A 14,323-nucleotide genomic window follows, 5' to 3' on the forward strand; every position below is an offset into this window, starting at 1 on the left:
AATAATAATAATAATAATAAATTTTTAAATGCTGTTTTTTAAACAATTATCTAGATTAAAATATAGATACCTATTTCTATTATATATGTAAAATAACAGTACAGTAAATTTATACTACATTATTCATATAGCATGTATCAAATAATTAAATTCAATTATGGTATGTATTTATATATATTCTATAGTATATAATATTATCATATGCCCTATAACAAAATTCAGAGTCCTTCTAAGTTTTAGAAGCACGGAAATATATAAAGTAACTTTCTCCCTCTTGTTCCGTGAAGAAAAAGCCCAGACAGAACTCCAACCCAACTTTTCCCAAGGAGCCAGTGCACCCATCTAGCCTGATGCACTCTCCAAGCACTGCATGGGGCTGTGGACTGCCACACAGCACTCAGTGGGGGAAGTCAGGGCCTGTTCTGTCTCGAGCACAGCTTCCCCACCCCCAAACTAACAAACCTGGGTTTGGACTTAATGGACTAAATTGAACAATACATTCATTTCTAAGAAACTCATAATTATTTCATTTCATAAGCAGTTTAATGCTTTAGTAATTCCTGAAAAGCACAGTTTCACTGCTTTCCTTTAACATCATAATGATTTGAGATCATTCAGACTTAAGATGCTGGCAATTTCTTTTTAACGACACAGTGAAATAGAACTGTATTATCTCAACTGTTAATATTCTGAATCTTAACTGACTATCATGTTAACTGCAATGATCACCCAATTACTCAATTCGTCTTTACTTCTTTTAAATGGGATAATAAAGCCAACTGTAGTGAAATAAAAAATATACAGATCACCATACCTGGCAATAAAGGAACGAATTTATAAAAGAGTTCAATGGATTTGTGTCGACATTCTGTCTGGGGCCTCCCACAATGAGCTAAAAGCCACTTGACCAGATCCAATAAACACAATGATGCTGATGGTGGAAAACCTCTGCACAGAGACAACATACTGTTATTAGTCCCTCTCCAACATGCAACATTCAGTTACCAAGGCTCTAGAATTTATAAACTCATGTTTATCACACACATACACATAGATACCTCACTAAAAGGCATTGAATTCATTTTTAATATATTATCATTAGAGTACAATCAAAATAACACAGGTTAAATGGGTCCTAAATGCTGCTCATGTTCATTTTTTCATGTGGCCAAAAATTTTAAAGCACTTCTTGGCCAGGCACAGTGGCTCATACCTGTAATCCTAGCACTTTGGGAGGCTGAGGCGGGTGGATCACAACAAGGTCAGGAGTTCAAGACCAGCCTGGCCAATATGGTGAAACCCCGTCTCTACTAAAAATTCAAAAAATTATCCGGGCATGATGGCATTATGCCTGTAGTCCCAGCTACTCTGCAGGCTGAGGTAGGAGAATTGCTTGAACCTAGGAGGCAGAAGTGGCAGTGGGCTGAGATCATGCCACTCCACTCCAGCTTGAGTAACAGGGTGAGACTCCAACTCCAAAAAAAAAAAGGCACTTCCTAAAAAGAATGGCACTAAGTATTTTCATGTTTCCTTTGCAATGTACCTTGCAAAGCAGTGCTTCTCAAAGTGTGGTCCCTGGACAGATGTTCCACCATTGCCTCTGCACTTGTTATAAGTTATCTGGCCCTACCCGAGATGTACACAGAAATTGAGGGTGGGGCCAAACCAGCAATCTGTGATTTAACTAGATCTCCAGGCAATTCTAATGCATGCTAAGGTTACAACCAATGAACTAAAGTGATATTGTAAGTTAACAGAATCTGGAAAAATCAACTTTAAAACAACAGAGAAAATATGAACAACCAGTCTACATGGGACTGTGCTTCTCCAGAGTGGCGGCCACTAGCACGGACAAAGACATCCCCAGACACCCTGCAGAGATCTGGAGGGGCTGATGGAGAGCACTCACCCTACTGGAGAAAGCAACACCACTGGGATGGAATAAGGGCAAAAACTGGAAACTACTGGCCAACACCCAAGCCTTGGCTCTAAGCAGTTTTACTTCCTAATTTTATAATTCCATGTCTGTCAAAACATTACTACTTGAATATTCAGTTCATATACTTCAAAATTTACTCAATAATGGTTCATGCATACTCTAGTCAAATCATCCACATAAAACCATATTCGAAATCAGTGCACATTAAATGAAACGACTCAGTTACACAACTAATTTTCAATTTGTATCTACTATCTCAATCCAGATCAAATACCGTATACCTTATCCTGTAAACCAAGTATTTTCAAACATAAAGCTTTTTAACTTTTTTGGAAAATGCACTCTTCATACTTCCACACATTCCTTGTTTAGACTAATTACTTATGCTTCCACACATTCATTCCAGGTTGTCCTTTATTAGCTGAGAATTACTTTTATGTTGGGGGGAAAAACGGAAAAGGAAGCAAGATCACCTACCGAGGCAAACGTCGTTTTTTTGCTTTGTTTAAAGAAACATGCTTCTTTTCAATGATGCGGCATAGGTGATCAATGGCATCACAACACTGTTGAATTGTACCTGTTCAATTGTACAAAGATATATTTCCAAAGAAGGTATACATAGCTGATTATTTTTTACAAATTTGTTAGCCTCATTTTTAATTTAAAAGGTAATTTTACTATAGATTTAATGTTTTCATCCCTAAGAATAAAAAATTTAGATAAATGATTTATACTGCATATTCGAAACTGAACACAAACTCATATTTAAGACTGCAGGATAGCATGGTACATGCACACACACACAGGCACAGGCACACACATGACACAATGCCACGCCTAACTAAAAACTGTACCACCAACATCTCAGTCACCCAAAGCACAGCCTCTCCTAATGGACCTGAGATCGGAAAGAACTTGCAGGTATTACAAAACCCACATACCAGGCCAGAACCTGTGGACTTCGATATGCAGTTACTTTAAAGCAGTGTTAAGTCTCCTGACCTCCCTTCCTATGCAGAATAAACTATGGTATAATTTGGTAATACAACCTCTGTAGAACGACACAGATGTAAGACGGTGAAGTCACACACAGAAGTCTGGAATTATTTAGGAAAGAAGGCTTATACATCTTATTTTGAACTGTGTCACTAGGAAAAAGTTTTCTATGTTTTTTTAAACATGTCAGTGATGACACAAAGAGTAAAGTTTCACTTGATGAAACAATTCACCTAGGGTCGGGCCTGGTGGCTCACACCTGTAATCCCAGCACTTTGGGAGGCGAGGGTGAAAAGATCGTAAGGTCAGGAGTTCAAGACCAGCATGGCCAACATAGTGAAGCCCCGTCTCTACTAGAAATACAAAAACGTAGTTGGGCGTGGTGGTGGGCATCTATAATCCCAACTAATAGGAAGGATGAGACAGGATAATCGCTTAAACCCAGTAGGCGGAGGTTGCAGTGAGCCAAGATTGCACCAATGCACTCCAGCCTGAGGAACAAGAGCAAAACTCTGTCTCAAAAATAAATAAGTAAAATAAAATAAACAAAGTCAAGACCTGTATCAGTGACAGAGTCCTGCCACAGCTATGTGGCCCTTTCAGTCACTGACATGCCTGGCCTCTGTGCCCCAACTACATCATGTGCTGGTACCGACGGGAAGTTAAGAAGTCTTCTAGCTCAACAACTCTAGGCAGTTCCTAATAGCTTCTCACATAGAATTTAATTATAATCACTTATTACTCACTCTTAGCTACCTTTGCCTACTTCTGACTTAATTATCTTTATAATATTCCTTCATCATGGATGAAATCGCTTTATCACCGTCCTCCAATGAGACCCAATTTCTAAGTAAACCATGATTGACTGCAGGGATACTGACTACATCTCAGTGATACCAGCTTCTTCAGCACCACATCTACACATTTTCATGTTCTGTCATCACAGCATCACAGTGTCTGACTGGCTTCATTGTCCCCACTGCCCTCAGCAGGATCTGCAACCAACCAGGGTCAAGCTCAATGGCCACCAGGAGTATATGGTGAGTCAAAGAGAATGAAGGTGCAAAAAAACCATTAACAAGCTGGATTTGAGGCACTGGAGGGGTTTATCTTCCCTTCACATTTATTGATTTATGGAACACTTGGAAAAAAAAAAAAAAACTTATGAGAGAATCACACAAGTCTTAACTCCTGACTCGGGAAACTCTTCAGACCCGTAAGGCAGACAGACCACTGGGGCAAAACATACCTAAGCACTTCTCGTCTGCATGTGCTAAGGCCAGACTTTCCATGTATATCACCAGGGCTTCGAACACAAACTGTTCTACCAGAGACTCTTCTTCCCTGCAATATAAGGAAGAGGAAAACTGACCTCAGAAAACAATAAAGCAGGAAGGACAAAGAAAAGAAGGAATGGAATTAAAGAAGATACACATTAATTAAATGTTTGTTTTTTTTAAAGGCTCAGCTGGGTGTGGTAGCTCATGCCTACAAGGATCACTTAAGCCCAGGAGTTTGAGAATAGCCTGGGCAACAAAATGACACCTTGTCTCTACAAAAATTTAAAAAATTAAAAATTAGCTAAGTGAGATGATGCACACCTGTGACATGGGAGGCTGAGGCAGGAGGACCACTTGAGCTCAGAAGGTTGAGGCTACAGTGAGCCATGATGGTGCCACTGCACTTTTGTCTGAGCAACAGGCTGAGGTGGGCGGATCATAAGGTCAGGAGTTCAAGACCAGCCTAACATGGTGAAACCCCATCTCTACTAAAAATACAAAAATTAGCCGGGTGCGGTGGTGGGCTCCTGTAGTCCTATAGCTACTCAGGAGGCTGAGGCAGACAGAGTTGCTTGAACCCAGGAGGCCGAGGTTGCAGTGAGTCAAGATCATGCCATTGCACTCCAGTCTGGGTGACAGAGGGAGATTCTTTCTCAAAAAACCACCCCACAAAACATTAAACAACCTAAAAATACCTCAAAGATACTTCTTCAATGACAGACTAGAAAAAGGCTACATGAATCAGGGGCAGCACTCACTCTGCTTCCATACACAAGTGACTCCGTCCCTTGAGTCTGCATACATGCTCACTTATCTATGTGATTATTATCTATGTGTCCTTCTGAAATGTAACCCACATAAAGGGCTGTATCATTATACCTCCAACATGGGCTCCGTGCCAGGCACATAATATTCTTTTTTTTTTTTTTCTTTCCTTTCCAACTTTTAAGTTCACGGGTACATGTGCAGGATGTGAGGTTTCTTACACAGGTAAATGTGCCACATATTTCTAATGAGGAATGCTGAATCAGTGAATGAACACCACTACCTTAGGTCAGTGACCACTGGTCTTTTTTCTTGGACCTCTGAAATGGCCTCTTTTCTTCACATCTGAAATGGTGTCCCAGTCTTCAGTCTACTCAGACTCACTCTCCACGCAGCTACCAGCAAGTGAATTTTAGAAGGAAATCTGAATGCACCTCTCCCTGCACCCACTACTCCACAGATCCTGTCACTAGATGTGGCCTACGCTCCTCACTACAGCAGGCAGAGCCCTCCTCATCAGCCTGACGGGACCTGCCTCCAAACCTGAAAGGCCTTTATCACCTCAGACACCTTCCTGTTTCTTATCTCTACCCACCACCAAAATGCCTTGGCCGACTTCCATTCATCCTTCAAGTCTCATCTCCAATAGAAACCCTAGCAAGAGGCCTCAGCTAACCTGCTCACTCCGGATTAGCTGCTCCTCATCTGTGCACCCAAAGCCCTTGTATACATGTCTTTTGTTACACTTCCAATATTGCTGAGATAGTGTTTATAAACATTTCTCAGCAGTTTCCAAGCTTCTTGAGTACAAACTGAATTTTAACTCTTTTATTTCCCAGAAGACAGCACAGCATCCAGCACATAATTATTTACTAAATGCAGGATATATGAATATACAGATATACAGAGTGAAACTCTAAGTCACTTTTCAAAACCACAAGTTTACAAAGCACCTTGGAAAGGCTTCCTTGTTGTGTAGCTTACAAACCTGAATTCCCTATAGATATTATTAAAGGCAAGTGATGCTCCCAGCCTCTTGAAAGCATTGGGGTGAAGTGCGAGGCTGTACAGTCGCTTGAAAAGTGATTTGGTGTTTACTGGACTCTTCTCCTGCTGCTGTGGTGTTGTTTGTTTAATGGACCACTTAAGGAATTCTCGAATACACTGACCACAGAAATCTCTTAACGTACTGTCAACAGAGTCCACGATTCCATCCTGAAACAAAACAAAGAGACCTTGATTGTATCCATTCTTATAACCACTGACAACTGAATACCCTTGATCTATCTAACTAAAGTATGTTAAAATTAATTTATAGCTCTAGTCAAGAAAAAAATAAACACTAGTAAGACAAATCTCCACAGTTTATCCAGAATCTAGGCTTGAATAACTATTTCCTTCTGACACAATGAAAACATTTTCTTTTAAACAAATTAATAAACTCAAAATCCATGAAGAAGGGAGAGAAAACTAATTAAAACAATCTTTCCCTTCCCCCCCCAAAAAAAATAGCTATATCCTAAGAATTTCTGAGGAATTCTGGTTGCTGATTTTACCCCGTAATAGCATCTGAGACACTTTGCATATTGAAGTTAAAGAGAATAAGACCCTTGGAAGTTCCAAAGAAACCATACTGTTCCATAAAGGAAAATGCTATGGAGGCATGAACAGCAGCCCCCATAAAGGCACTGAATACCTGCCGAAAAGAGTTATGGCCATTTGGCCAATGACCACACAGAGATGTATTCTGCTTAATGGTTTGTTTCCTTCTATGTATGATGTTCTCTCAGATCTATAAAAAGTTTAACTTGAAAAATATGCACTCAAAACTGAAATGAGGGAGTTTTGCCGAACACTTCCAGTTATTTGCTACATACAAAATCCTTTCTTGCAGAGGTAATTAGAACTCAAAAAGGTAACACAAGCCATGAGCATGTGAGGAGGGAGTGCTTCCTGCTTCTCAGAGTAGAGGTCACCAACTCCATGTGCTGCTGTCAGGGAACGGCAGCTCTCACCAGGAAACACAGGGCCCTCCTTCACTTGACTGCTGTGCTACCGAGTTCACACTGCTTCTTTACCTTTTCTTTCCTCAACTATCTCATTTCACTTAGCAGATTTCTTTCTGAAGGTTTAACTTAATCTACCTTCAAGGATCAAAAGGGAGAAAAGAAACAGAAACAACTAAAATAAAAACTTCATAACAGAAATATTATAATGAAATCATCTGAAGGCAAATAAGCCATAAATTAACTTTAATTAACTGTATTTATTATAGGTAGGATTCACTGGTAGACACGGCAGGAAATTAAATTACAGGTATAAACATGTCGCCACCCTAATGAACATTCAGTCACTCTCTCCTACCCGTAGCATGACTACAAAGAAGGGTCACACTCAGAGTACACTACCAGCAGCATAACCAGGACTGTGTGGCAATGTAAACTTATTTGCACAGGTTCAAAAAATGTAGTAAAATAATCATCAAGACCCTACAGTTTAGCTGGCCTCACTGCCTCTGCCCTCAGTGAGCTGGTGACCAAATTCTAAGATGCTGCTTATCTGCATCAGCAGAGTTCTGTGTAAAAGGCAAACTGCTGTTTCCAGGGTCCTTTAGTTAATGAATCTGAGTACAGGAGAAAATCGGATATGATCAGAAATTCCTCTCATTTTTTGTTTTTGAGATAGAGTCTTGCTCTGCCACCCAGGCTGGAGTGCAGTAGTGCAATCTCAGCTCACTGCAACCTCTGCCTCCCAGTTTGAAGCTATTCTCATGCCGAAGCCACCTGGGGAGCTGGGACTACAGGTATATACCACCAAGCCCAGCTAATTTTTGTATTTTTAATAGACACAGGGTTTCTCCATGTTGGCCAGGTTGGTCTCCAACTCCTGGGCTCAAGCAATCTGCCTGACTCTACCTCCCAAAGTATTGGGATTACAGGCATGAGCCACTGTGATCAGCTGGGTATTTCTTTTTTTAAGAGCTACCGCAACTGATGAAGTCTAAGAACATTCTTACTCCTCACACCCTCCACACACATGCGCACACACACACACACACACACACACACACACTCACTCACACCATTAATGTAGATGAAACTTGTCAGGTCTTATAACCATCCTCCCAGAAACAGAATAAAACGTTAAGAACTAGCATTTAATTGCAGATATTTAAAAGTAACACTCAAGAAAGTAAATATGGCATCATGTCCATTACAACATGATTTCACAAATAAAAAAGAAGAAAATAATCCAGCTACATGCCATATTTTGGGATTCTGAAAGGTGACTTGTTAAACTTCTAAATACACATCAGCCAGCCTAGTGCAGTGGCTCAGGCCTATAATCTCACCACTCTAGGAGGCCAAGGTGGGTGGATCACTTGAGGTCAGGAGTAAGACCAGCCTGGCCAACAAGGTGACACCTCGTCTCTACTTAAAATATAGAAAATTAGGCAGGCATGGTAGGGCACGCCTGTAGTCTCAGCTATTCAGAAGGCTGAAACAGGAGAATTGCTTGATCCTGGGAGGAGGAGGTTACAGTGAGCCAAGATCGTGCCATTGCATTCTAGCCTGGGCAACAGAACGAGACTGTGTCTCAAAAACATAAATAAATAAACAAACATCAAATACAACTAATCAATGGGAATACAAGGAAAAGAATTAACTATTACTTACCAATACAGCTTCTAGTAAGGCAACAGTATCCTGACTTTCAAATTTCTTATTGTTAGTGAACCAGTGAATTAGTTGCATAACCAGTGGCTCATATAGTTGCCTTGTCACCTGAAGAAAGAATATCATTAGAGTTAATTCCCTTCATGTTGAAGAAATTTTATACTGTAAAGTGTCCCATTTAAATGGCGTTTGCAGTGGGGTAAAATTAACCAATACTACCACCATGATTGTATTCGTTTCCTTTTCTAGTTCAGGCTCAAGTGATCCTCCCACCTCAGCCTCCAGAATAGCCAGGACTACAGGCATGTCCCACCATGCCCAGCTAACTTAAATTTTTTTCTTTTTGTAGAGACAGAGTCCTGCTATGTTGCTCAGGCTGGGCTTGAACTCCTGGCCTCAAGTGATTCTCCCCCCTCAGCCTCCCAAAGTGCAGAGATTACAGGTATGAGCCACCATCCTCAGTCCCATTAGTTTCCTTTTCTTGTTTAGTTCCATGATGAAGAGTCCATCAAAAATACGCATACTAAAGCTCATTGTTCCTCTGATTGCAAGGGCAACTTAGGGTAGATATTGTTGGGTTTTTAACACTCATCTTAGTAATTTGATCTTCAATATGCACATGGGATATTCTGGATTACAGACAGATAATCACTATTCAACTATTATATAAAGGAAACAATCCTGTGGCTCCCTAACAGCATAACTGTTCCCCTTGTGGTGACAAAACCAAAGTCCAATCAATGTCCTATATACACAAATTCAAAGCCTATACTACAGGGGAAGAACAGAGAAAAACAGATTTAATCTGTTTATGTTCAGGACAAAGAGGAAACTGCCTCTGCCACTGCTGCCAAAAGAAGGGGAAAAAAACCTCTACAGAGATGGGATGAAAAGGATCCTAGGTCTAATCTTCTGGAACATAAATAAAGCCTCTCCAGGAGCCAGACAGCCCCATGCTCTCTGGCTTTGTAAAACCAAGATGCCTCCAGGCCTGAACTCCTTCCTTCTGAAAAGTAAACCCATACCCAAAGAAGCAGAGCTCCTGTCTTCCTGGAAGCTTGAAGTGTAACCTAGTGACCTGGTCAAGGTGTGACCATCTTGGGGCAGTAAGAGAATTGGATCAGAGCAATTATAACTATACAAACTGCTTCAGATCTAATCCTCATTATACATGAGAGTAAATAAAATGCTGGCCAGGCACCGGGGCTCACATCCATTATCCCAGCATTTTGAGAGGCCAAGTCAGGAGGGTTGTTTGAAGCCAGTTCAAGACCAACCTGGGCAACATAGCAAGACCCTGTCTCTTAAAAAATTATTTTTTAATTAGCTGGGCATGGTGGTGAGTGCCTATAGTCCCAGCTACTCAGGAAGCTGAGACAAGTGGATGGTTTGGGTCCAGGAGATGGAGGCTGCAGGGAGCTACGATTGTGCCACTGCACTCCGGCATGGGTGACAGAGGGACACCGTGTTTAAAGAAGATAAAAATCGCCAGGCACAGTGGCTCGTGCCTGTAACCCCAGCACTTCTGGAGGCCAAGGAGGGCAGATCACTTGAGGTCAGGAATTCGTGACCAGCCTGGCCAAAATAATGAAACCCCATCTCTACTAAAAATCCAAAAATTAGCTGGGTGTGGTGGTGGGCACCTGTAATCCCAGCTACTCCGGAGGCTGATGCAGAAGAATGGCTTGCACCGGGAAGTGGAGGTTGCAGTGAGCTAAGATTGCGCCACTGCACTCCAGACAGGGTGAGACTCCATATTCAAAAAAAAAAAAAGGAAAGAAAAAGAGTAAAATGCTTGTGGTGGAAGTTAAGGCAAACACTCCCAAAGCTGACATCCTGTACATTTCTGCCTCAGAGGCCACGGCTTTTATAGGAGCACTGAGCCATCCAGGAGAGTTTTATTCCCCAGTTACTGAACTCAACAATGAAGTACTTTGATATTAGATATCCCTACTGTAGTTAATAACACCTCAAAAACCATGCAAAATGTCCCAGGGCTCAGGCTAAACAACATAGAGACCCTTCCAAAGAGTTTTTTTTTTTTAGCCTTTTAAGCTATTTTTTCCCCCAATTTTTCAACTGGCCTCTATGAAGCAATTTTTAAGATTAATCAATATAAAAGGGTCTTAACTTTCAGTTTAAAAGTTAACCTGGTCTTAAAACATCACTTTTTTTTTCCCACAAAGGTATCATACTATTTTACTCTTAGTACAGAAGTTTTTAAATACATGTATACATAGCTAGATATATATACAATATACACATACCCCTTTATAGAAAACCATCCCTCTACAATCCTACATCCCAAAGGTAACCACTGTTAACTTTCAAAAGAGTTTATTTATATACATTTTTTGCTTTGTTTTGTTTTTGCCATAACACTGTTAGACTGGTACAGCCAAAATCCTCTTGACGCCTGACGTTTCCTTTTAGTGATTTTCCAACCACTGACCCTGACCCTACTCCTTGGCTATTAATCTCCCTGGTCAATGAGCATTTAGAGTAGAACCCCATCCCTCTCCAGTAGTGGAAACGCCCACTGGAATAGGCCCTTTAATAGTTTGCCTTAACATCTTTAACGAATGTCAGAATTTTTTCTTTAACAGTTAGTCAACTGACCTAATACCATTTATTAAATGACCGATTTCCCACTTAAATGACCCCCTACCATACACGCCATTTTCACAGACACACAAGGGGCCACTTCCCAGCACCTAGCTCTCTTACCAAGCCATCTGTGCACTGGTTCAACCTCTTAAACTCCATAAGGCCCCTTTTTAACATCTCCTACACAAGACTCCCTCCAGCACGCTACCTTTCAAAATGGGTCTTGCTTAGGCTCAAGCAATTATTCCTTCAGATTGATAATTTTTTTAAGTGAAAAAAACAAAATTAATTCTGGATTTTTTTACTGAAATTACACCAGCGTTATCAATTAATTTGGGAAAACTGATATTTTTTTCAGTAATGAGTCTTCTAACTCAAGTATATACGCTATTCATCTTCTATAGTTGTAAAATACATTTGCCTGGCACACTGAAGTTTATTCCTACACCTTTTTTTATGCTGTTATCAACAAGATGTTATAGACATATTTTTCAAGTGATCAATACTGATACATAAATTAAATGAGACTAATATAAGAAAATAGCGATATATGAAAATTCTGTGTGTATAATTTATCAGCGCTTTCCTTTATCAGTTTATCAGCTGATATGCTTAAGCCTGGCCTTCCAGATTTTTGAAAATAATTATGTTCAAAATAATAATCTTCTCTCCTTCCTAATATTCCTATGATTTTCTTATCTTACATTATTGACTAGAATTTCCCAAATAGTAGGGCTGATGTCCTAGCCTTACTAGCCCAGTAACAATCATCTTTTGATTGCCAGGAGCCAAGTGCTGAGGCAGATGCTGAAGAGCGAGAGAGAGAAAGGAACATCAGGCTCTGTCCATGCTCTCAGGGGACTCACAGGCCTTGAGAGGGTCGGATGCTAAACATGGAAATAACTACTTCCAAGTGAAGCACTGACCCTTCCCAGAAATAGGCAGTGCTCCTGTGCTGGGTAGAAGCACAAGGGAGTATCGGTACTTCACATAAGAGGATGACTTGGCTGCTTAAGATTCAGGCTGACGTTCTATCAGATTAAAGATCATGTGAAATGACTAGTTTATCAGGAGCTGCCAAATGCCTCCCAGGCTTCCGTGGAGAGGTTCACTGCTACGTTAAATCTATTTCTGTCATAAGTTTCCAGTTTTCACCATCAACTCCACTTAATCACGGTACACCTGAACATACTGCTAGACTACATTCACTCATGTATACTGCAGAATTTTCCAACTGCATTATAAATGAGTTTTGTGTTTCATTTTCATTATTTATTTTATTTTTTTTTTTTGGAGACAGTCTTGCACTGCTGCCTGGGCTAGAGTGCAGTAGCATGATCTCAGCTCACTGCAGCCTCCGCCTCCCAGGTTCAAGCGATTCTCGTGCCTCAGCCTCTCAAGTAGCTGGGATTACAGGTATGTGCCACCATGCCCAGCTAATGTTTCATAAAGACAAGGTTTCTCCATGTTGGTCAGGCTGGTCTTAAACTCCCGACCTCAGGTGATCTTGCGTTTCAGTTTCATGTGTGTACCCTGATTTCTTATCTTTTTCTGCTTTATGGCCAGCAGTGAAGGATTTGTTCATAAAATCATCAGGTATAGGCCACTCGCCAGCATTTCCAAACTCCTCCATGACTATAAGCCTCGGTTATTTTTTTGTTTTTTATTTTGAGAATGAGTCTCATCTCCCTCTGTCGCCCAACCTAGAGTGCAGTGGCATGATCTCAGCTCACTGCAATCTCCACCTCCTGGGTTCAAGTGATTCTCCTGCCTCAGCCTCTCTAGCAGCTGGGATTACAGGCATACGCTGCCATGCCTAGCTAATTTTTGTATTTTTGGTAAGATGGGGGTTTTACCATGTTTGCCAGGCTGGTCTTGAACTCCTGACCTCAGGTGATCTACCCACCTCAGCCTCCCAAAGTGCTGGGATTGTAGGTGCAAGCCACCACTCCCGGCCCATGGTAATTTCTCTATTCTTCCCCCTGTGAAAAACTACATTCGTCCATGAGAGGAGTGAGAGCTGATTCACCGTTAGATGCCTGGGCAGGCTCTCAGTAACTTTTAACTACAACAACAACAATTCCCAAACTCTTGAGACACACTAAAAGTGGAGGGGAGAGCTTTTAGGAGTCCTGGTGCCCAGGTTGTGCCCAGGTCATGAACATGCCTGATTAAACCAGAGCACCTAGGGTAGCAGCCAGGCAGCAGTATTGTTAATGATCTCCAAGTAATTCCAATATGCAGCATGCCTTGCTAACCACTGAACCAAACAAACCAAACTTTTTAAAGTTTTATGACTGTTTCAGATTCAAAGCCCTTACCTGATCAACATCACATGCAAGTCGAAGCAGCACAGGAAACGTCCGCTTATAGAGCTGGTACATGGGTGGGACTCCCTGTGCCCCTTCTGGCATCTGCGTGGCTTTGCCCAACATAAACATAACCATGCTATGTAAAAGTTCACAGGCTGCAACCTAAAACAGACCAGAAGGACAGCAAAGTCTAAGTAATCATGTTGATGACAAGAGAATATTTGAAATGTCACTCAATTTGGCCCTTTAAGAAGAAAAATTTCAGTGCAGATAACTATCAACACAAATATAAATTAACTAGAATAAGCATTTCTTGTTGTATAAAACTAGTGATTCTGTTCACTTTGTTTTTATCTAAGAACTAAGAATTAAAATTTAAGAGCTTTAGAAATTGACATCAATACATTCTTGAGAAGTATATTTCACTGCTGTCATATTAAAGAACTATATAACTTTGCTTCATCTGTTAGCACATTTTCAACTATTACTTTTAGTAAAAATACTTTTGAAGTACTATAGAAAATGTACAAATTAATACTTGCATACCTCATTTTATGACGCTTTGGACACAATGTATTTTTTAACAAATTGTAGGTCTATGGCAACCCTGCATTGAAAAAGCCTATTGATGGGCCGGGCGCGGTGGCTCAAGCCTGTAATCCCAGCACTTTGGGAGGCCGAGGCGGGTGGATCACGAGGTCAAGAGATCGAGACCATCCTGGTCAACATGGTGAAACCCCGTCTCTA

At 40.9% G+C, this 14,323-nt stretch overlaps 1 protein-coding gene across 3 annotated transcripts in view; it reads right to left on the minus strand.

Moving 5' to 3' along the window:
* The window catches only part of PRKDC (protein kinase, DNA-activated, catalytic subunit), a 186,211-nt gene that overhangs the window by 119,571 nt on the left and 52,317 nt on the right, over positions 1–14,323 (minus strand). For all 3 annotated transcript variants that reach the window (XM_017516405.2, XM_017516404.2, XM_037734203.1), the window contains 6 exons: positions 13,586–13,738; positions 8,658–8,765; positions 5,969–6,195; positions 4,185–4,279; positions 2,417–2,516; positions 815–948 (listed from right to left, as the gene is read on the minus strand). In XM_017516405.2, the coding sequence (XP_017371894.1) occupies positions 815–948; positions 2,417–2,516; positions 4,185–4,279; positions 5,969–6,195; positions 8,658–8,765; positions 13,586–13,738 (817 nt within the window). The remainder of the gene's footprint in view (positions 1–814; positions 949–2,416; positions 2,517–4,184; positions 4,280–5,968; positions 6,196–8,657; positions 8,766–13,585; positions 13,739–14,323) is intronic.

The sequence above is a fragment of the Cebus imitator genome, unplaced genomic scaffold (genome assembly GCF_001604975.1).
Source record: "Cebus imitator isolate Cc_AM_T3 unplaced genomic scaffold, Cebus_imitator-1.0 Scaffold584, whole genome shotgun sequence".
Lineage (NCBI taxonomy): Eukaryota > Metazoa > Chordata > Mammalia > Primates > Cebidae > Cebus > Cebus imitator.